We start from the raw sequence: 23195 nt of genomic DNA on the forward strand, positions 1-23195 counted from the left end.
AAAAAACAAGGATATGTGTCTACAAAGCCAAAAAAGGAGATAAATGGATACTAAAAAATACTTGAACAATTAAAAATAAAAAGTAAGCAAGGAAGGACAAAGAAACATAGAACAGAGTGGACCAATGGAAAACAATAATCAATATTCTAGATTAAATACATATAAATGAACAAAAGCCATGCTAATTAAATGACAGAGCTTGTCAGAATGGACAAGAAATAAGATCCAACTGTATACTGTTTGCAAGAGAAATAATTTAAATAGAAATAAACATACATTGGAAAGAAAAAGATGGAAAAAGATTTATCATTCAAACACTAATCATAAGAAAACTGCTGTGACTATATTCATATTAAACAAAGAACACTTCAAGACAGACAGAAACTTCATAAAAATAAAATCACCATCAGGAAGATACAATTCTAAATGCCTATGTACTTTTTCATTAATATACGTAAAGCAAAAACTGACAGAACTAAGAGGAGAAATAAACAAATCTACAATCATAGTTGGAGATTTTCAAGCATTTCTCTCTTGCACTAATTGATAGAAAAAATAGAAAAAAAAAAACCCAGTATGTAAATAGGATATCAGAACAGCCTGTTAACATAGTAACGGCATATTAAAGAATGCCAGTTCTTTGACTGCATAAGACATTCTTTTCAATGCATAAGGTACATTTTCCAAAAGAAACCATGTGCTGGGCTGTATAGCTAGGCACAATGTCTGTACAAGGCCAGGGCTCAACAAATGTTTATTGAAATGAACTCAGCTGGATTGGTAGGGAGCCGTTCACTGGGTGTCTGGATAAGCTGAGAATTGTCATCTGTATTCCCCTGGGGAAGTAAATGGACTCTTCTGCTGTGAGACACCCATGTTCTGTGAACCAGGATGACTTTCTCTAGGTATCGTTTCTTGTTCAACCTCTTTTCCCAGCACTGGGGAGATCCAAGTATCAGACTTGTGGAATCCTGGCTGTGGCCTTGACTCACACAAATGTCAAACTCCACCTACAGATTGCTCAGGGCTAATGAAAGCTCTGATGCCTACCAGTGTTTCAGAATTTAGTAATGGGCCAGGAAAATTGAACTGCAACATAACAACAGTCACCACTATTTTTTTTTTTCTTGCTTAAAACAACACAAATTTATTATCTTACTGATATGATGTCTCACTGGACTAAAATCACAGTGTTGGCAGGCTACGTTCTTTTTATTTTATTTCATTTATTTTGTTTTTAAAATTTTTAAATGACAATTAATAACTATATATTTATGGAGTACAATGTGATGTTTCAGTACATGTGTACACGTGGAATGAGCAAATCAGGGCAATTAGCATATCCATCACCTCAAATATTTATCATTTCTTTGTGACGAGAACATTTAAAATCTTCTAGCTATTTTGAAATATACAATACCTTATTATTAACTATAGTCACCTTGCTGTGCAATAGAACTGCAGAACTTATTCCTCCTGTCTAACTGTAGCTTTGTACCTGTTGACCAAATCATTACTATTTGCTGAACATAAATTGTTGTGCCAGGCACAGTACTAGGTACTTCATGTATCTGCTTATTCTTCACACAATCCTGACATGTGAGTAACATTTCCATTTTATGGAAGACATCTAATATAGATGTGTATCAGAGAGCTTAAGTAGCCAGCCCAGGGCCACACAGCTCCAAGTGGCATTCCAGCCCAGTAATTCCTACTTGCAAGGCACCCTAGGAAGTGTTCTATGGTGCAGGGATAGCCAGGCAACACACACACACACACACACACACACACACACACACACACACACACACACACACACACAGTATGGGACCAGAATAAAAGCCGCAGCATGGAGGACCCTGTCTGGCTCTTTTGAACAAAATAAGGTCTCTGTTTCAGCTGTCTGTTGTAAGGGACAAAGAACCTGAACTGTAGAACCATAGAGATGTGGGGTCTAAGCCCACCTCTATACTTGGTGGCTGTGTGACCGTGCAGAGGTGTTTCAGCCTCTTTGAGCATCTTTATTCTCATCTGTAAAGAGTATTATGATACTGAGCCATACAAGATTGTCAGCATGGCAGTCAGCTCAGAGATGCACAGGCATGGTACCTGACCAGCCTCCAGCTGAAAAAGCAGTCCCCCTCCCCCACCAGCATTCTTTAACTCTTTATGCTTATTTATTTTTTCTGTCTAGTATTTATAACTACCTGAAATTATGTTTTTGCTGACATGTTAACTGTTTCCCCATTAGAACAAAGCTACACAAGGTCATCCATCTAGTTTCTTGCCGAGTCCCCTCAGCCAGCACTGGGTATTCAGTAAATTACTAACGGATTCAACCAAAGGCTGCTGTGGTTGTAATTATTATTATCTCAGGGTTGTGCATAGGTGGGGAGGGGTTCAACAGAGCCATTACAACTTCTAAAAGGTCTGATTCTGCTCCAAAAAAGTCTGTCACCAAGTGTAATCTGGGATCCTGAAAATATAATGATGGACTTTTGAACAATCACTGTCTTTTATAATTTTTAACACTGATAAAATCTGGTAGACAACTACAATGTTTCTTCAGATATCTAAAAAATCAAGTTGACTATCCATATTATAAGCAAGCATATTTTATAATCTTAATGAAGTTTGGTATGGGAAGATGTTTACAAGAGGTGTAACATCCCATCCTACTTTTAAACTAAATACATGTTATATATACAGTAATCCCTCCTTATCCATGGTTTCACTTTCTGCGGTTTTAGTTATCCACAATCAATGGTGGTCTGATAATATTAAATGGAAATTTCCAGAAATACACAATTCATAAGTTTTAAATTACACATTGTTCTGCATAGCGTGATGAAATCTCACGCTTATTTTATCCTTATTTTACTTTTATTATAGCATACTCTTATAATTGTTCTATGTTATTATTAGTTATTGTCGTGAATCTCTTACTGTGCCTAATTTATAAATTAAACTTTATCACAAAAATGTATGTATAAGAAAACACATAGCATATATAGGGTTTGGTACTATCTGCCTTTCAGTCTTGGAATGCATGCCCTGCAGATAAGGGGGAACTACTGTAATTTTGAAATTACAGTATGTCAAGGCAGGGCTCAAGGAACTTGAAATCAATTTTTGATTGTTATTGCTAGTCACACAGAACAGAACAGTCCCAAGTCCCAGCTTCATATGATGATCAGCAAATGGAACAGTACAGTTTCTGAATTAAAGGTAAGAAAACAAACATACGGCTTCCAGCTCGGGAAAACGTTCTAGAAACTGTGCCACATAAGTCACGATAGACTGCTCGTCTGGCGTGTCAACCATGATGTCTGTTAAGAGAGATGTGGGAGTTAGCAGGACACATAAACACACGATTTTTCAATAGGATCACAGGATGCTTGATGGTGAAGGACTCCACAGATCATTGAGGGTTTTTTCTCTTTATTTTCCACTTGAGGAAATTTAGGTTTAGAGACGGCAAATCATCTCACTGAGTCTCATAGCTGGCTGATGAATGGAGGAGCTGGGACGTAGAATCCAGGGTCCCTTAATTCCCAATTCTGTCCATTCTTCCCTGCTATTTTAGTCCCTTCCTCTGTGAGCAGCAAGCTCACTGCTGGCTCCATCAGCAAGTATGGCCAACCAGGCACCCTACCCACTACTACAGGGAGTCCTAAATGAACCTAGCTCATGTGGAAAGCAGTGTGCCAGCAACAACCAAACGCCTTAAAGAGGTGTGTACTCTCCTACTCTGTCATTCTGCTGGTGGGACCTGGTCCTTAAGGGAATCATCTGAGATGCATGCTGAGCTTTGTTCAGGAAGATGTCCACTGCAGTGTTAAATATAAAACCGAATACTTCCGAAACAACTTCAGTGTCCATCAGTAGTGGAAAAGCTATTTTAGTACGTTCACTAGATGGACTATTGTGCAACCAGTAAAAATATACAATGAGGACATTATAGCAATATGTAAAATACTTATATTATATTGTTAAATTAAAAAAAGTAAGATACAAAATTATACATATGCTGAATGATACCAATTACATAAAATACTATAATTCAATGCATAGAAAAATAGTGGAAACATATGATCTGAATGGTAGAAATATAGGAGATAGAAAAATTTCTTCATTAGATTTTTCTGTATTTTCCAAAATTTTTACATAGAACAGCAGATAGTACATTTGTAATAAAAATGATTAGAAAGAGAGAGCAAGCGAGAACCACTGCTACCTTCTGGCTCCAGGAGCCTGGGGATGTGCAGGGCATCCTGTGCAATGCTGAAAGCCTTCTCTAGATTTTCTCGTGTTGAGTCTTCCAGGGCCTGCTTCATGTCCACCAGACTGGGGTCAATGGCCTTGATCACAGCCAGGAAAGCCAGCCCACTTCTCCAGCTGCCCGCAAAGTCCTGCACCGCCACGCCATACCTGTAGGAAAAGAGAGTGGCAGTCCCAACGCTGGTCAGTAAATGCATTCAAAGGCAGGAGGCCAGCACGCAGCAGCCTCGCCAGGCAAAGACGCCCTGGTGCCTGAGCAGCGGGAGAGCTGCCCTGAACCGTTCACATTTCCATTTCCAGACAAACGGAATAGGAGAGTATACGTTACACCAAGAGGCAAAATAGGACCCTGTGTTCCCAAATTCCCACATAAATGAGCAACTGTATGCACCGTTCATTTGATCAGTGATATTGAAAAGGTAGTACACAAGGATATGTTGTGCAACAAAAACAGAGCCAGAAAGAGCTGAGTTTGTACCTCACCTACCCCTCTGTGCTTCTAGCTCTGTGGCCTTGGGCAAGTCACATGCCCTCTCTGAGCCTCAAACTCCTAGTTGTAAAACAGGGATCATCACACAGTGACCTTGCTGGGGCTATTGTGGGGAAGGATTGGGTTGGTCCCATAAGAACAGCCATGTCATATAGTCAACCTAATGTGCAACAAGGTAGCACGGGAAAACCACTCAGTAAGTGGCAGCTACTATCATTATTAATATAAAGAAAATTATAATTTTAAAAGTGAGAGACAAAGAGATAATCCTGCCAGGCACTAATTTCCTTTAGAATCCATCCCCTGAGACCCCATCAGTCTCTCAACTGTGGTTACTAAACTCTGTTATAAATAAATAAATAAATAAATAAATAACCACACCTTTTTTATTTAGAAATCATTTAAGATCTATAGACGTTGCAAACACAGTGCAGACAGTCCCTGTTACACTCCTCCCCCAGCTTCCTCCAGTGATAGCATTTTGCAGTACCAGAAGATATCATCAAAACCAGGACACTGACATGGGTCCAACATAATTATTAATTAAATTATGTCCCACATTTGAAATTTCACCAGTTTTCACATGTGCTCACATTCATGGGGTCGTGTATAGTACTATAACATTTTATCACAAGAACAGATTCATGCAGCCACCACTGCAATGGAGATACAGAACTATTCCATCCCCAAGACACTTCTTTCCTGTGCAGTCCCAGCCTCTCCTCAACCCTAATCCCCGGCAATGGACTGCCTTTCAGTTCATTTATTTTTAGACAACATTTAGTAATTGTTTGCATTAGCTAACTCTCATCTGTCATGCTCAATCCCTCAATCAAAACTCCAAAGATCATCTAATCTCTCTCCCATCTTTTATTTCCATGTACTGGGGAGAAGGGAACCAACACATGTTAAGTGCTTACTATGTGCTGGTGCTGTGAAAGGTGCTTTCATGGATTTTATTTCATTTCATCCTGACTATCCTGAAAGGCAGTGGATGACAAGTCACCCTTATGCAGATGAGGCTTGGCGAGGTAGGTGATTCACCACAATCTGGCCATTGTGTAGTGGAGCTGGAGCTGTGGAGCTGGGTTGGTGTGGCTTCCACCACACAGGCCTGGCAGCCCTGCCCGTGGCCCAGAGGCTGTCGGCCAGCTGCTAGTGAAGGCCTGATATAAAACTGCTGAAATCCCTCTGCTGCTGGCACGATGTCAAACTATGGACTGGAACTTTGCTCCAGTTCACCTGTCTTAATTTTGGGAAGGCCACACCTAACCTCAAGTATGTTACAGCCTTTATTATTATTATTATTTTAAAAGTAGGTGCTGACTCTAAAAGATACCCTGAAGCTTAATAATAAATATGCACATTATTAGAATGCAAGAGACATGCCCATTTGGGGGGTTAACATTACGAAACCCCCTTGAGTTGTATTCAAATCTCATCAGCTTTCTGCAAACCAAACATTCTGCAGAATTCATTTTGTGTGTGCAAAAACTGAAAAATGCTGTGTTCCCTGTTCTAACAGTTTATATGAAGCAACAGGCACACAACTGGCACCTTAATAAATGCTAATTCCCCTGTCCTCTGCCCACCCACGGGAAGGGACACTCCTCCCTATGTCCAAAAACAGCTTGTTAAACAGGGTGGTGGGGGCGGGGGCTGCGGCTTACTTCCTTGTTTTCCTCTGCACCCATGCCAACAGGGTCTTGATGGCCTTCCTCTGGTCTTTCACTGATATTGCCACGCTCCTCTCTGCGGTGGGCGTGGGTGGGAAGGAAGAGTCTGAATCTGTGCCCCCTGAGCCGGGTGACAGACTGGAAGATGGAGAGTTTCTGCTGAGGTTGCCTGTGAGCTCCTTAATCTGGAAGGAAAATGGCATTTCAGACCCCAGAGATAGACCGACGCTCCCAGCACGTACTCTTGTGTGACTTGTGGCCACATAACACTGACTGGAGGTCACAGTTCATGCAGGACTGGGAGAAACTCCTTTCTGATGGCAGTACCCGTGACGGCCTGGACAGTTCATGCAGCTTGTAGTGCATGCAGTTACACTCTACGAGGAAGATCGTCTCCGCCTGGAGTCTGTCCCGCTCTGGTCACCACGGCACACAAGGTCTTACTGACCCAGCTCCACCTACTCCTTTCTTCTCATCACCCACTCCCAGAGTGCATCATGCTCTTTCAAGCCCTGCTGCCTCTGCTCATGTTGGTCCTCCTGCCTCAATGTCCCTTTCCTCCATCATTCAGCAAACATCATGGAGTCACTTGTGAGAAATGCAAAACCCCAGGATCTGCCCCTGACCTACAGAATCATAATCTGCATTTCAACAACACCCCCGGGCAATTCATATACACAGTATGTTTGACAAGCACTGGTTTAGCACAATCCTGCTTATCCTGCAAAACCCAGCTCTGTGTCACTTCCTCCAGGAAGTTTTCTTCACTCCCCTCCCCCATCTGACATAGTTGCCCCTGCCTGGAGCTCTTATGACATCCTGCTCATCCCTTGATTGTGGCCTCCACCATAGATCTCTATAATATGGGATTGACTTGTCTGTGATTAAAGGGTCATGAGGGCAGGGCCTTGTGTGTCCAGTGCCTGGAACCATGGAGAAACTCAACAGACATTTACTAAATGAATGAATGAAGGTCTGGGATGGATTTAAGGCCTTCACTGAACACATTCTCAAGATGTTTCCAGCATTTCGCAGGAAGTTTAATCACGAACATCAGTAACTAAAGCCGGTATATAACACTGTACAGCTAACAAAAGGCTTTCACATACTGTTTCTCTTGATGCTCACCACATAGTATAATCACTACTCCCATTTCACAGATGTGGAAACTGAGGCTCAGAGAGAAACCTTTTATTTTTTTAAGTTCAAGTCTCACCCAGAATGGGATCTGTAGTTTCCAAACCTTGTTTGTGCTTGTTCCTTTCTGAAATGCAAGGGTTTAGCCAAAAGCCTCAGCAAATCATCCCTGTGCAAACCATTTTACTCTTTGGAGGGTAATTAAATAATGAACCATGATTTTTTTGTTTCAAAAGAGGGTGGATTTTAGAAGATGAGATTTCAGCTCACCCCTCCTATTCAGGGAAATGAACTTGTGAACAACTTAAAATGCTACCTTCTTACTCCAACCCCAGATTCAGTCCTTTATTTATAAAATCTGCATTTCGAAACAGAGGCTAAAGTTGCAAAGGATGGGATAATAAGTGCTCACCTGTCACATGTTCCCCTTCCTAGGGCATCTTTCGTACAGTCTCTTTAATCGTCTCTGCTGAGCACTTGGGTAATTTTAGGAAAGTAACTCTATCAAGTCCAATTTTGGTCTGGAAGTATTTCCCCAGTCCTTGTGACACTTTAGAACAAAATTATTTTTCAAAGTAGGTATGTAATGTAACTCTTCAAGTCCTAAAAGGATGGATATTTCTCTTCTAGACAACAGAGCTCACACCACTTTTCAAATCACAGGGACTCAGACATTTCAGTAACCAGATTCCTTCAGTTCTTTTTCAGTAAATAGAAGAGTCAGAATCTGCCAGAAACTTAATCTCACTGTCTCCCTTGATTTGGCCCCACTGTTCTGCTGGCGCTAAGCAGACTCAGGATAGTTACTGTGTGTTACGAAAAGGAAATCATTTTACCTGGAAGAAGAGGATTATGTTCCATATCAGCCCAAGAACCAAAGAGGGGTTGCCATCTGCTATTTCTGCTGCGTCGATGCTAACCAGTTTTACCTGGAGAGAAGCAACTTATGAGCATAAAGGCGGGTTTCTGCGGAGGCTGGCGTGTGTTATTTTCTGACATCTCAGGAGTCTGTTACTCTAGTTCTGCCTGCGCTGCCCAAGGCCACTCTCAGGGTCACCCAGCATGCAAAAGTGCATTTAACAGACACATATATATTACTTACCACGTGCACACACTATCCTAAGCTCCTCGGAAGAATGAACTCAGTTTACCTTCACAACAACTCTATAATGTAGGTACTTCTCCTATCCCTAGAGTTCAGGTGAGGACATGCAGAGAGGTTAAATATAACATGCCCAGGGTCACACAGCTGGTAAGGTTTCAGTCATCCTTTTCCAAGGAGAAATGGTAAATGCTCAATAGGTCTGTCTGCTTGCTACACTAGCACCATCAAACCCCCGGATTTAGCATGTCCTTGGGACAAACACAGAGCACCAACATCAGCAATACTGAACTGAAAACGGACAAGTCCACTGATGATTAGAAACAGTGTGCTGGCATATGGTTTATGCCCAGAGTTTCTGCAGCATTACAAATATCCTACTGATTGGTTAAAATGTGCCTATTGTAGAAACCCTTATATTTAACTATGTTCTGACCACAGAATGATGTCTTAGTAAATCCCCAAGGCCAAGTGTGGCACCTGGACCAGAAGCATTAGCACCACCTGGGAACTTTTTAGAAATGCAAATTACCCCCTAGCCTACTGAATTGGGAACTCTGGGGGTGGGGCCCAGTGATCTGCTTTTAAAAGGGTGATCTGATTTTAACAGGCTCTCCAAGTGATTCTGATGCAAGATCAGGTCTGAGCATCATTTTATTCTGCAAACAATCTAAGTACATAGGTCAGGGCTCTGCAGACCTCTCTGGAAAGAGCCAGATGAGAGTAAATATATAAGGCTTCGCAGGCCACATCAGTTTCTAAAACATTTTCTTCTTTTTTAACGATCCTTTACAAAAGTAAAAACCATTCTTCAGGGGAAGAGAGGAGAAATAAAGTAAGTCAAGATGTATTTTCAAATCCACACCGCAAGAATCTGCCTGGGAGACTCCGGAGAGAAAAAATAAAGAGCGAGTCTCATATCAAAACTTTTCTTTTTCCTACACCTCTTTCTTCTCTCCCATCCCCTCATGGCTTTTCTTTTCATGGTCTCTGATCCTATCAGTTTGTCAAGGGCTTCTGACCACACCAATCAGTTATCTAATCGAGGTAGACTTCTGAGTCCCCTGGCTGAAGTCTGTCTTGCTGACTGGTGCCAAGAAACGAATTCAGACAACACAGGCTCATCACTGGCAGGTTGGAGGCCAGGAAAGAAGTTGTCAATATTGTGTATAGCACAGCTGATCAAATTCAGGGCCAATAGTCCATCCACATTCATCACGAGCACACGTCCTATGTGATGAGTCACTTGTGAAATTTGGCCTGCTTGTCTCCTTAACCTCTGCCTCTGACAGCTCCCTCTGTTTTTGTAGCTTACAGAACACATTCCAGTCCAGAGGAATCAAAGCAGTTAGTCAATGCGATCATTCCTGGCCTGCACTCCCATCTGGGGGAAGCCCAAATGGCAACTGACAGCTGTGGCCCTCTGAGCCGAGATTTCAAAGTGAGAAAGTGACAGAGCTGCCCTGTGGGGATGGCATGAATACATGGGTGTACCTCTCCAGCGTGGGCAGGCAGGGCTCAGCAGGGAGCAGCTGGCTCTTGGGAAGGCCGCTTGGAGAACCAAGCACTCTCCTGGCCACAAGGCCCAGAGAACCCGGCCGAGGGAAGGTAGTGGTTGCAGGTGGTCCAAAGTCCCACGGAGCAAGTGTTCCTTGCCCTGGGTGCCCCACCACTGTTTTGTTTTTGGTGGTAAATAAACAATTTAACAGCCAGACTTCAGTCAAGAGCTTCAGGGACAAAGTCCTCCTTCTCTTCCTCCTAACTCAACTGGTTTTGCCAGATGGAGAACAAGGGACCAGCTGGCTTATGGGAATATTGCTTCTCCCCCTCTGGGCTGGCACATCTAGGGCGGTAGCACAGGGGCCTGGGGAGTGATAACGGCTTCCCCTGTGAAGCACTGACTACCTGCCCAGTGGTCTTCACAGGCTAGTCCCTTTAATGCTCACAATACACATATTTCGTAGATGAGGAAGCTGAGGCTTGGAGAGGTTGAAGGACTTGCAGGAGGTCACAGAGTTTGTCCCGTGGGGCAGCCCGTCTCTGACGAGGGAGTGCACACTATGCTCTGGGACGTACAGTTGTGGGGAGAGCGGAGCACACGGGCTGGCCACAGCACCCAACGGCATCTGGATCCTGGAGCACGCAGGACCTGGCCACTGCTCAGCCTCGATCACCTAGTTCCAAGCACTGCTTTGGCTCAGCAGGACCACTGTGGCCCATTCTTCCTCAAGCTAGGACAGTGGGACAGGAAGGAACCAGCAAGAGCCCACTGACTGTTTTGTGGATTCTGGGGATGGGTCAGAGATTGCATCTGAAATGCCTACTTCCACCAGTCTCACTCACCTTCCCAAAGGGCCATTCACCTGTCCTACATGCCTGACAAATGGCGCCAAATGGGGCACTGAGCTGACATAATATATCCACATTTGCAATATTTCCAGATTTTTAAATAAAAAATAAAGGCAGAGCACAGGAGTCTTGCAGGTTCTCTTGTGCTGTAAGGCAGCTATTGCTGTTTGGGAAATATTTACAGATGGATCACAGAAGGCCAGGCCTTCCAAGCCTTAGCTATGCACTCTGTCCTTGCCATACCTGTGCAGAGGCTGGTCCCCCTCTCAGAAATGCCCTCGCACCCCGGCTGCCCCAGACTAGCTGTTTGTTTTCACCTCTGCAGGATCATGGCTCCTTTTCATGCCCTTGGTGTGCCCTGCAGCACATTTGTCCACATGAGGTCTCTTCCGCCTGACCCTAAACACCTTGAAGTCATGAGGGAGTTTCTAATGCACCTGTCTATCCCCAGTGCTGAGCATGGCCCAGGCCCACAGAAGACACTTGGTGAATGTACCTCAAATGACTGCTGGAAGCAAACCTACAACCTATCTGGGTAGTTCTGACGAATCCAGTAGGTGAGTTTTGCCAACACAACATCAGCAGGGGCAGCTGGTAGAGTGGGAGACTATTTAGAGGTTGATAAGGTGGAAGGAAGAACGGCAAGGGGCCTAGGGGTTGTTCCAAGGCCTCGCATTATAACAAAAACAGTGACACCCTGGAATTCGGGGTATGCCCTGCTAAGAAGAGCCATACCTAATGCTAACTCCAGGAGCAGGTGGGCGTCAGACACGACAGTCACTCGAGTGGGGTGTCACAGTGAAGGCTGGGGCTACTGGAGCCCTCAGTGCTGGCAATCAGCTGCACTCTACCTGGACCGGTATGTTCAATCCTCAACAACTCTCTCAGGTAGTTTTGTTTTTATCACCTCTACTTTACAGATGTAGAAACTGAGGCTCAGAGAGTCCAAGTAACTTTCCCATGGTTCCTGGAAATGAGTGGGGAAGCCAGGATTGGAAACCGAGGCAGGTGTGCTCCAGGACCTGCGCTGGTCCATATTAGAGCAGGGGCTGATGGCGTAACTGACTCTACAGAAAGGGAGACATTTAATAAATATGGGATGGGCTTTCTTTTTAAGTAGCTTTATTGACACATAATTCATATTCCATTTAATTCACCCCTTTAAAGTGCACAATTCAATGGTTTTTAGTGTATTCACAGACATGTGCAAGCATTACTGCAGCCAATGATAAATATTTTCATTACCTCTAAAAGAAACACGATACCCTTTAGCTGTCATCCTAATCCCCCTGTCTTCCTTCAGCCCTAAGCAATGACTAACCTACTTTCTATTGACAGAGATTTCCCTGTGCTGGACATTTCATGCGAATGGAATCATACAATAAGAGTCCTTTGTGACTGGCTTATTTCACTCAGCTTAATGTTTTCTAGGTTCATCCATGTTGTAGCATGTACCAGAGCTTCATTCTTTTTTATGGCTGAGTAATATTCCACTGTATGGATATACCACATTTGTTGATCCATTCATCCATTGATGAACATTTGGGTTGTTTCCCCCTCTTGGCTACTGTGACGTGCTTTTTGGCTGCCACTGTCTGAACCTCCCTGCCACATCTGAGACTTTCCCCAATGTATGGCTATTGGGAGGCAGAGTTCACTCCCTCTTTAGAAGGCAAGTGCTGTCCTGTCTCCCTTCGCACCTGGGATGTGTGTGAGGACCCAGGCTTGGTAGCCACACAGTCCTACCCAGACCTTTGAATTTGGACATGTGATGCCGAGAAGATGACACAGTACAGAGTTCCTTCCTGAGGCTGTAGTGGGAGCTGCCCAGAGGCTGTGATGGCAGGGCAGGGGGTCGTGCCCACACTGACCCTCCAGGGGGACTTGAGGTGGTCCTGGTGCCTTGCACCCCTGGGTTCTGTCCCTGATTCCCCAGTCTATCAAGTCATTCTGTGAGTTACATGGCATCCTTTCAACAAATTCCTTTTCTGCTTAAATCAGCCAAGGTTGTTTACCATGAAGAATCCCAAATGAATCACACCTTATGATGAAGCTTTCCTGCGTGTGCTGATGTGTCAGGCAAGCTGAGGGGGTCTTTACACAGATTAACTAGTTAAACTTAATGGAAGGGGTGCTTTGGAATTTCACCCCTCTGGGGTCACCCTGTCTCATTTCTGAAGGACATGAAAAAGAGTTCCAAACAGAGAAAAAGATCATTTGAGCTAGAAAGTTACATCAAGGAAGGGAGAATTTTGTAATTTTTTCCCTGGATCATTTAACCCCCTTTTCCCCTTTGTGTCTCCCACACTCTAAGTTCCAAGAGAGAGTTTTACACTCTGACATGTCACTGTACTCCTATTCAAAGGAATGGAAAAAGAAAACATCAACTAAATTCTGAAGGTCTGAGAGCCAGTCAGCTGCTCCATCCTATCTGTGATTGAACGTCCATTACAGTTTTATACCTGTGAATACGGACGGGGTGGGCAGGGAGTCAGGGACCGTATCCCCAACTGAGAGATTATCTGAGTGATTTCCATTAACACTGAAGCTTGGTTTAATTTGACCATTTTAGCTGAGACCCTTTTACACACTTCTCTCATGACCACTAAACTTCAGATTACACCTTTTCCACAGCAGGAGAAACCTGTGTTAACAAGATGAGTTTCAAACACTTACATTGCTATCTTCCAAAAACTTAAGTGCTTTCGCTATGTTGTTCAACCGAAAAATACGATGAGATGAGGATTTGTATTCGTGCAGCTATAAAACAGAACAAAACAAGCAAGTTAAACCAACACAGGCATTTCGAAATACCTGAGGGTGCTGCTGGGTACGCTCTTCTTTTTTACCTTTGTTCACATGAACTTCAAAAGAAAGTGAGGGACTCACGGCTAAAACCCACCTGGACTGCCTCCAAACCTGCGCACGTGTGTCTCAGGACATGCAACTGTCACATCAGGCCCTTTAAGACTGCACTTATTTATAGTACCTGGGACTTAACGCACTGCAGTTGGTGACTGCAGGGAATCGAAGTGGGTTAACATGGGACACATTTGTCAAATTTTTCTCTATGACCCAGCTCCTGGCTCATCCGACTCTTCCCTTCCCCAGAGACTTTCAGTAACATGTTCTCCTCACTGAAGCGAGGCTTTTGTTTGGGCAGGGAACACTAGCCATCAGCATCGCCACTCAGATGCTAAATCATTCAGCACAGTCCCTCCCCAGTGGCAGCAGATGTTTCTGTTTTCTGGCCAAGAGGTTTGTGGACAGCTATCCCATGTCAAAACAAAAAGCAAAAAAAAAGTAAGAGACAGAGAGAGAAAGATGCCTGCAAAAGCTAAACCTCTGACAACATTAGTCTTGTATGCTGGAGTTCCATCAGAGTCCACTGATCCCGAAAGGAAACTCATCTGTTCTCCTAGGGGGGTGGGGGGTGTCTATTCTACCAGGTGTGAACAGCCAGGCCAAGCTAAAGGGAAGTGGAGGCCTGTTCCTGGCCGGGCTCCAGAATCAAAGACTCCCAGTGGAGGCCCATCAACGACATGGCAGTGTTCTGGCCACAAAATGGGAAACCTGTGTTGCTGGGAGCACAGAACCAGGGACCAGAATACATCTTTTAAGGAAGACTTCTGGAAACCGTGTTGCTGGGTCAGTGCAGGACCTGCTGAGAAACCAAATACTATTTTTGCTGCAGTGGGTCTGCCCTTTATTAGGATTCATTATGTAACTTTGCACAGCCCTCTCCAAGTGTGGCTAGTGGGCATCTCCCATTTTGCTATTGGGAAAGCAAAGGTGGGAAGGGTTAAGGGGTGTGAGAAGACCCCAGCTACATCACATCTGAGAACAGATGTAGGAGCTCTTGACTTTAAACTTAGGGTTAGAAACAGACCCGGAGAGGCCCGCACTGGCTGAGCTGCAGTTTGGCATTGTCATGACCCCATGGCCACACCTTTGTACTACTAGGTCACCAAGGCCAAATCAAACACTGACTCTAGAACACGGTTTCTCAACCTTGGCACTACTGGCATTTTGGGCGGGATCAGTTTGCTCTCTCAGGAAACACGTGACAATGTCTGGGACATTTTTGTTTGTCACAACTGGGGGTGCTACTGGCATTCAGTGGTTAGATACTAAACATCCTGCAATGCACAGGACAGCTCTCCACCCAAAATGTCAACAGTGCCAAGGTCTAGAAAACCCGCTCTTGAAGAGGAGAAAAAGGACCAATCTGCTCACAGCAGATATATGCAACGTGGACAGATGAGGCTAACGTCCAAAATGGAATGAACGTCAGCATCAGCTGGTTCGATTCAACTTCAGTCATACTTATAAAGAATGTTCTAGAAGCCAGCAGTTCTAGTTTTAGCCTCAAGGTGGGTAACAGAATTTGGTTGGTAAGAGGCCTTTCTCTTCAATCTTTCCATTCTTAGCTATTATTCTACTTAACATAATAACTGGTTAGCTAAACTATGTCTATTTCTAATTTTTAGCCTTCCCGGGCTCACTGAAAACACTGGGCATTTATTTATTTAGTAAAATAGATTTGCTTCTAAAAAAGATACTGCTTAGTTACACACGATTATAGTCACTGATAAAGAAATGCCACCCTTCAAAGACTCTTGTTAAAGGATTTATGTACCTCCAGATATGTGCACTTACACATATATCTGAATTGAAAAGAAACCTTCAGCAGTGTTTTCCTTTGTTTCTTATTTCTTCCTGACCCTCCTGTGATGACATACATACCAGATTTCGCCCAGACAGGACTTCTAACAAAGCCATTAGGATTTTGCCATCTTGTATATCAACGAACAGATCTTTCACTTCTAGAGGCGGGTTGCACTATGGAAGAGGAGGAAAGAATGTGGCTGATTAGTGACCTGTGTAATCCATAACACTATTTCAGAGATTCACGTTTCAGCTCAAGAGAAAACTTTCAAACATCCAAATCTGTCTATAGGTGGAAACGCTCATCCACAGAGGTCACAGACCCGTCACCCTGGAGGTGAGACCCAGGAAGCAGGTGCACTGCCAGTTGACAGGAGAGCTGTGGAGAACATTCAGCAACAAAGGCTGGTCAAATAAGTGATCCGTGGAGACCCTTTTAACCTGAGATCTCAGACCCCAAGAGTAGGTCAATCCATGCTTCTGCTTTAGGGTAGAAAGAAATGCATGTCTCCATTACAGCCTTCTGTAGTATAAAATAATTCTATTGGGGCTTACATGAAATTACATGCTGCAAGCCTTTCACTTCAGGTTTGGGGAAACTGAGGCTCAAAGAGGCTGAGTGATGGTCCCAGTGTTTGGTTGAGTTAGCTCTTTGGTACAAGCCTTTTTCCTGCATTAGGACACACTGGCTGAGCGCAATTGCACCCAGATCCACACGACCCTGGGTCAGTAACACTGTGGGCCTCAGTCCGGATGTTGGCAGGGTCCTTCCACGTCCAACGTCGCTCTGGTCTCCACACATGCACCCCGAGGTGCCCATCCTCATTTCGTCAATATTTAATCCAAGTCTGGAAGTGGTGGGACTCGTGGCAGGGGATGCCAGGAAGGTGGCTGGTGTATGCAACTTAGCTGGGAGGCAGAGGAGGGTGGATGGACACACAGCTGGCCTGCTGAGTGGCTGGATGGTTGGATCCTTTCCTCACCCCATGCTTGCAGGTTTGTTAGGAACTCAAAGGTTGAGAGGTTTATTTATATGTATGTCTTTTTGTATATTTACATATTTAGCTACAAAAGTAATACAAGCTCCTTATAACAAACCAAACTAGTTAAAGTTGTACAAAAAAATTAATTGGCTGAATGCCACTCCCACAAAATCCAGGCTTCCTGAGATAAAGCAACACTGTGCGCCTTTCACACACTCCAATAAGAAGGGAGGGCTTAGATACGCCTGAGTTCAAATCCAAGTTCTCCCCTCAACAGGGACGTGGCCTTAGGCATGTTGCTCAACCTCCTTCGGCCTGAATGTCCTTGTCTGCAAGGTCAGGTTAGGAATCTGACCCTCCCCCCCAAGAGCTGGGGCTGGAATGAAATGAGACCACGTGGGGAAAGTGCCTGGTACAGCACCTGCCTTCCTTGATGAAACCCACCAGCTTGTGGTGCAGTGGCAACCTTCCTGCAGAGCCTCGGGATGCCCTCCATAGTAAGGCATTCACCTGGGGGTATGCCTTGAGGCTGTAAGTGGAAGGGAGATGCCCTTAGCTGGCTGCTAGTGATTAGCTCTTGAATCATCCCCTCTCTGCCCCACTCGCTTCTCTTCCTAGGTTCCCTTGGTCAGTAAATGTGGCAGCCCCAGCCCCAGTTCACCACACCACTTCCCCCTCCCTGGGGGAAAAGGCAATTCCCTAAATGGGATCTGGTGTGTGGAGGGGGGCCTGGGTAGGAAAGAGTTGGAAGCCCCCGCGACTTTCCTCTCTGGGCCTAGACTTAGAGGATCTGCTGTCCAGGTGAACTGACACTGTGTGGTCATGGCCTGGAATCTGTGGGGCAGGTTAAATTTGTGGGTCAGATGCTCCAGTGCAGGGATTTGCAAACTGTGTTCCCTGGAACCCCAGGCTTATGCAGAGCAGTTTCAGGGCACCCTGCAGGGGAGGGGGTGAAAGAGGAGGCTGACCCCACTGCACCCACACCCCCTTCATTCAGAGAGCTTAGCTCTTACTGGCCTGTACTTAGGGTTCCAGGTAAGGCTTTGCTTGAAGAAAGGTTTCTGTTGACTACACAAATTCAATCATAACTCCGTTAACACAGCATAGTTAGGACTCACCACAACAGAATCTCAGGGAGCAGCGTCCAGAAACCTGCATTCTTAATAAGCTCTCAGCCCAGCATGAATCTCCCCTTTACCTTTTGGTACTGGGGACTTTGGCAAGGTTAGAGAAGTTAGCCTGAGTGCTTTGTCTGCTACTGGTGCCATGGGAGGCTGGGCGCTCACACAGGAGACAGGATTAATGGGGTGTGGTGCCCCTGGGGCCCATGGGGCGGTGGCAGCCATAACCAGCCAGAGACCCAAGGGTAAGGAAAATCTTGGAAACACAATGGAACTGTGGTCAGCCACCCTTTTCCTCTGGGCAAGCCTCCTTCCCGTGGCAGCCTTGGAAGGTCTGTGTTTTATTTTTTATTAAGGAAGGTGGCATTTCCTTCCCCTTTATATGAGTCCCCTTACCCTCAGTTAGTCAAAGTACAGGCGATTCCACCCACAGGTGCACAGATAAAGCCTTCGCTTCAAGGGCAGCCATGACTTTGAACCAAAAGGCAAATTATTTTCTTAGCAAACTCCCTCAGCTCCTGGGGTACATTCCACGCTGAGCATGACGGCATCGGGTTACCGAGGCTCTTACGGAAATGTTTTTCCTGTTAATGTGAGGCAGAAAATGCCAGGCCTGAACAAAACGCCCCTGATAAATGGACTAACAAAATTTCCAGTTACCAGCCCTGACTGTGGCCAAACCTTACTTCTGAGTTAAACCTGAAGAATAATTCCCATTGACAGTTCCTGTAAGAGCTTCAGCAGCAGCAGTGGCATTGAAAGGGCCTTGGCTGGGGTCCAGGCTGCGAGATGGCAGGAGGAGGACTGAAACTGCGCCAGGGAAAACACTCCTCTGGCCCAGAACGTTCCACGGGCTTCATGAGATTGGTATGGCCGAATAAACAGCACCCCCAGGGCTTTCTTCATGATCTAACTCCTTCGGTAAATTAGGGAATTTTTCCAGAAGCCACAGACTCAGTAAATATTTCTGACAGCCTTCAAATTGCAGTTAAGCCCAATTCACCAAGGAGTTCCTGGGTTTCCTTTACATGAAAGGTTGTTCTTGAAAGTCTCAAGGTTGGAAACATGGCTGTTAATTTTGCTCTGTTTATTAGGCATCAGTTTCAGGTGCTATCTGATTTATCCTCAGAGTAGGCGCTACCCACCTGCCCTGAAAAAAGGGCAGGAGCTTGGCCAAGGAGAAAATCCTTGATATGATAAATGCTAGCAGAGGTTCATTTTGGGTGGTGAGTGAGTGCATGGGTATTTGCTATATGACCCTCTGTACTTTTCTGTATTTATTTTTTTAATTAAAAAAAAAAAAAGAAAAAGTAAAAGAAATATTCCATGGCTATACTCCGTCCCCTAGCAGGAATTTCCAGCTACCTTGACACACATCAGGTATTAATTTAGGAGTTCAGTGAACTCAGGTTTGGGGACTAGTTTTCCTTTTTTACCCAAAAATAACACTTCACTTTATGAGCACTGCTGAAAATGCACCAATAGTCCAAACCCCAGGCAAATGATTTATAATGCCTCATAGGTGATATATAGTCTTTCACCTCAACAGTTCTGGGTGCTCCTGGGTTACATGGTGGCATTGTGTCACCCATTCTACAGGTGGGGAACAGAGGCAGGGGGGTCAAGTGCCTGGTCGGGAAATATCCTAGGCCTAAAGGTAAACTATGTGAATTAGAAAATCGCTCAAGAGCTCTGCTTCCTAAAAGCCACATGTATTTTCTCTGCTTTCTAATCATTTCAATGATTTCCTCTAAGAACTTTCTTTTTTGTTAGCCATAAAGGCAGTCAACAGTTTCTTGTATACCTTTTAAGAGGAGAGGAGAGAAGAAAATGGACATACCTAAGCCTGCTAAAGCAGGGTGCTACTAGCTTCAAAAAGAAACTAGACAACCTCTGGGTACAGCTGCAGAACCAGAGAGTGGGGCTTAAGAAGAAAGCGGGGTGAACCGATGCACCAGCTTTCTTAGAAGGGAAGAAATACGCTGCTCCAGCCCCCAGCAGTGTGGGGTGCTCACAGTCTTGGGGCCAACCTGGTGGGGAAGGCGGGGCTGGATTTCTGCCTGCAGCCTCCCTCTCTCCCTCATCCCTACCTCTCCTCTGCACTCTTCCTGCCATCTCCTTCACGGGGGAGCTGGTTTGGCTGCTTTTGTTTCATGATGTGTGCATGAGAGGCTTGCAGACAAAATGCAACTCAAAACAGCCTGGCCAAAGAATGTAAGGAAAAAGACACAGTGGTAGAGAAGGCCCACTATGTTGAATACCCAGGAGATGCCACAGAAGGACTTCAGGGAAGCCATGGGATGTCTCAGTGCTTCTGATTCCTCATTCTATCAGGGGCCGGGGGGGAGGAGGGAGGAATTTGGGTTGTCCTGGGGATTCAAGGAGACATGACACATGTGTTGCACTAAGGAAGATCATGATGCAGAGCGAAGTGCGTCAAAAGGGGCAGGAATATTATTCATCAACAGCAACATTATGTGATCAACAAGGGGATCTGGTTTGGTTAAAATACATCCACGGTTCTTGCATAAATCAATCCAAATACCTATAAATGGCTCTTACCAGAGTCCTGTACTGGAAATCAAGATGTTTGGGGCCCGAGGGGAAGCCTTCCTACCTATGGAAATGTTGGGGTTGTTCGACAATGACTGTCTTCCCACATTTGCTCATGGATTCCCACTTAAAGATAGAACCTCTCCTTCCCCCAACAATACTGATAACCCCAAGGGGGCAGAACCCTGTCTGTGTTCCCAACACAGAGCTTGGTACCCAGCAGTGAGAAGGTGCTCACAGATGTTTAAGTGAATGAACAACACTAACCCAGAGAACACAGAGCCACCACTTACCCTCACCGCCCTACAGAACCGTGAACTCACATAGATGAACATAACACGTAATGAAAACCCAAGTGCTCCACTCACCTTTTCTAGATGCAGATTTATCCATCGAGTAAAGGTCCTCTTCTGCACATTTTCCCTCTCAACTGAAAGCAAAGAGACACCAAGAACAGGGATGAGGTGGGGTGGGCTGGGGTGAGGGGTGGAGGATCGTGCAAAATCCCTCCCTCTCCTTCCCAAGGAGAGATTCCAGGTGGGTGGCAGACAGAGCTCTGGAGGGTCCTACGTAAGAACAGAGCCCTTTCCAGAAGGGGTCAGCAGGGGCTTATGTGGCACCCAGAACCCATTTTCCCCAGCCCGACTCCCAAGCATCTGTCTAACCCATGAACTCAGACACACAGAACAAAATGTTCTACACAACCGCATATGAGCGTCTAGACATTTGACTCTGGTGGGAAAATACAAATTAAACCCACAAGCCAATCACACTGCTTAGCCGCCCAATGGTAGTGATGGAGGTAGTGGTCTGAGGAGCTGGGTTAGAGGAGAGACATAGTAGGGTGAGGTCAATGATGAGAAATAGGGAGGGGGCTTTAGAATGGCTCAGTGTGGTGGAAAGAATCTGACGGCCCTGGGTCTGCCACTTAGCCCCGTCACCTCCCAGCTTTGCGGGCTTGGGCTAGTCTTCTACCCTCTCGTCTGATCTGCTATAAGGATGCCTGGAACCCTGCTTAACAAGCTCGACACAGCCCTGGGCACCAATGGCTGCTAATTTCTTCTTCTTTGTAGCTATGATTTTCAGAGCCAGGGAAGACTGTGCCCTTCAGGAAGAGAGAGTTCTGAATGACATAAACCAGGACCAGGTCCCTTTTCCCTGGGGACAGCATTACCCAAACAGACTTCTTAGCAAAGATCTTTCATTGTCAAGGTTACTGCCATCCACCAAGCACCAGTTTGTTTCCATTAATCTTTAAATCGTACAACACCCCCTGCAAAGTAGAAACTATTACTTTACAGATGACAAAATGGTGCTCAGAGAGGTTGCAGAAACCTGCCCAGGGCATCAGTGGGAGAGAGCAGAGCTACCCTCTCCCCACAGGTCTGTCCACCTCACATCAGCCAGCACCCTGGAAATAGAAGGCCTGAGTTTGAATTCCAGCCCTTCCAGTTAACAACAAATGTGTCTTCAATAGCAATAACAGTGATTCAACAAAATCAACCATGCACTTGCTTGGTTGCAGGTACTGACCTGGGCACTTCACATGCATTAACTAATTTAATCCTTCCTACAACCTTCTGAGGCAGGTACTATTATAACCTTCAGATGGGAAAACCGGGGCACAGGGAGATGTTGTAACTTGCTCAAAGTCACACACTTGGTAAGGTTATCATTTCTGTTTTACACATGAAGAAACTGAGGAAAATAGTTAATAAGCAGCCAAGTTGGGACTCTGGATTCTGTGCTTTTCCACTCATGCCTGAGCTCTGTAGCCTTAGCTGTCTTGGGTGCCTCAAGGACCTGGAGTGCGTGGCCTCTCTGGGTCATGGCGCCAGCGTCTGGTCTGGGTGCTGGTGGATCGCAGCAAGCAGCCTCCCTGGCTGCTATGCCTCTCAGGAAGCTTCCTTGAAACATTTGAGCAGGACGACTCCTAAATTACTAAGTTCTGGATTTCCATGTATTGGAAGAACATATCACATATACCCAAAACCATTTCCCATTTCTTTAGCAATAAGAAAATGAGAGCCAATTTATCTCCTGGGGGAGAAAAAAGGCTACGATTTTCTGTAACGACTATGGTACTTTTTCCTCTTGGCCTCATTATTAGGTAGATAGTGGCACCCATAAATCAAATTTTAATATTGTGTTTTCAATCTTTTTAATTGAAGAGCCGGCAGACAGTAATTATGCACATAACTGCTTTTCTCTCATTTTTCCTCCTCTTCTGTAAGGGAAGGTCACTGGATAAGAATTAAAGATCTAATTCCAGTAAATTGTGTTTCATGGAGAGGGAGGGAGGGAGAAAGGAAAAGAAGTTGATAGAAATGAGGTAGGAAGAGGGTGCTTTGGCTCAGACTGGTGAGTCACAGAATCTCAGAGTTCTGGAAGCTCGGACAGCATCCTGCCCAAGCCCCATTGGAGACCTTTCCACCTCTGCAACTACACATCTACCTACCTCATCCTCTTTGAGGCTGCAGTGGTCTTCACAGCACGGGTGTCCCACAGGTTAGTCACCGTGCCCTACTGGTGGAAACTAGGTCTACTTTCAGTTTTTCACTGTCACGAGAGCCCTCATACGAGCATCCTGCTACATGGTTCTTTGTGCGCAAATGTACGAATGCACTTCTTACGCTTGACAACTAAAAGTGCAACTGCTGGGTCTTAGTGGTAGGCTCATTTAAAATTTTAATAGCTACTTCCAAACTGCCCTCCCAAAAGGCTGCCCCAGTTTATACTTTCACCCCCACCTGCCTTTAAACAAGTTTATGGAGACTGTAAATTATTTACACACACATTCAAACAGGCTGGTTTCCCCATATGGCTTCAGAGAGA

General features: G+C 45.0%; 1 protein-coding gene across 1 annotated transcript in view; it reads right to left on the bottom strand.

Annotated features, from left to right (window-relative positions):
* The window catches only part of CLMN (calmin), a 111468-nt gene that overhangs the window by 14454 nt on the left and 73819 nt on the right, over nucleotides 1–23195 (bottom strand). Inside the window, exons 2-8 of the mRNA XM_063088589.1 lie at nucleotides 20729–20790; nucleotides 15782–15877; nucleotides 13712–13795; nucleotides 8421–8513; nucleotides 6442–6632; nucleotides 4238–4431; nucleotides 3247–3329 (exon numbers count right to left, since the gene is read on the bottom strand). Of these exons, the coding sequence (XP_062944659.1) occupies nucleotides 3247–3329; nucleotides 4238–4431; nucleotides 6442–6632; nucleotides 8421–8513; nucleotides 13712–13795; nucleotides 15782–15877; nucleotides 20729–20790 (803 nt within the window). The remainder of the gene's footprint in view (nucleotides 1–3246; nucleotides 3330–4237; nucleotides 4432–6441; nucleotides 6633–8420; nucleotides 8514–13711; nucleotides 13796–15781; nucleotides 15878–20728; nucleotides 20791–23195) is intronic.

The sequence above is a fragment of the Cynocephalus volans genome, chromosome 3 (genome assembly GCF_027409185.1).
Source record: "Cynocephalus volans isolate mCynVol1 chromosome 3, mCynVol1.pri, whole genome shotgun sequence".
Taxonomy (NCBI): domain Eukaryota; kingdom Metazoa; phylum Chordata; class Mammalia; order Dermoptera; family Cynocephalidae; genus Cynocephalus; species Cynocephalus volans.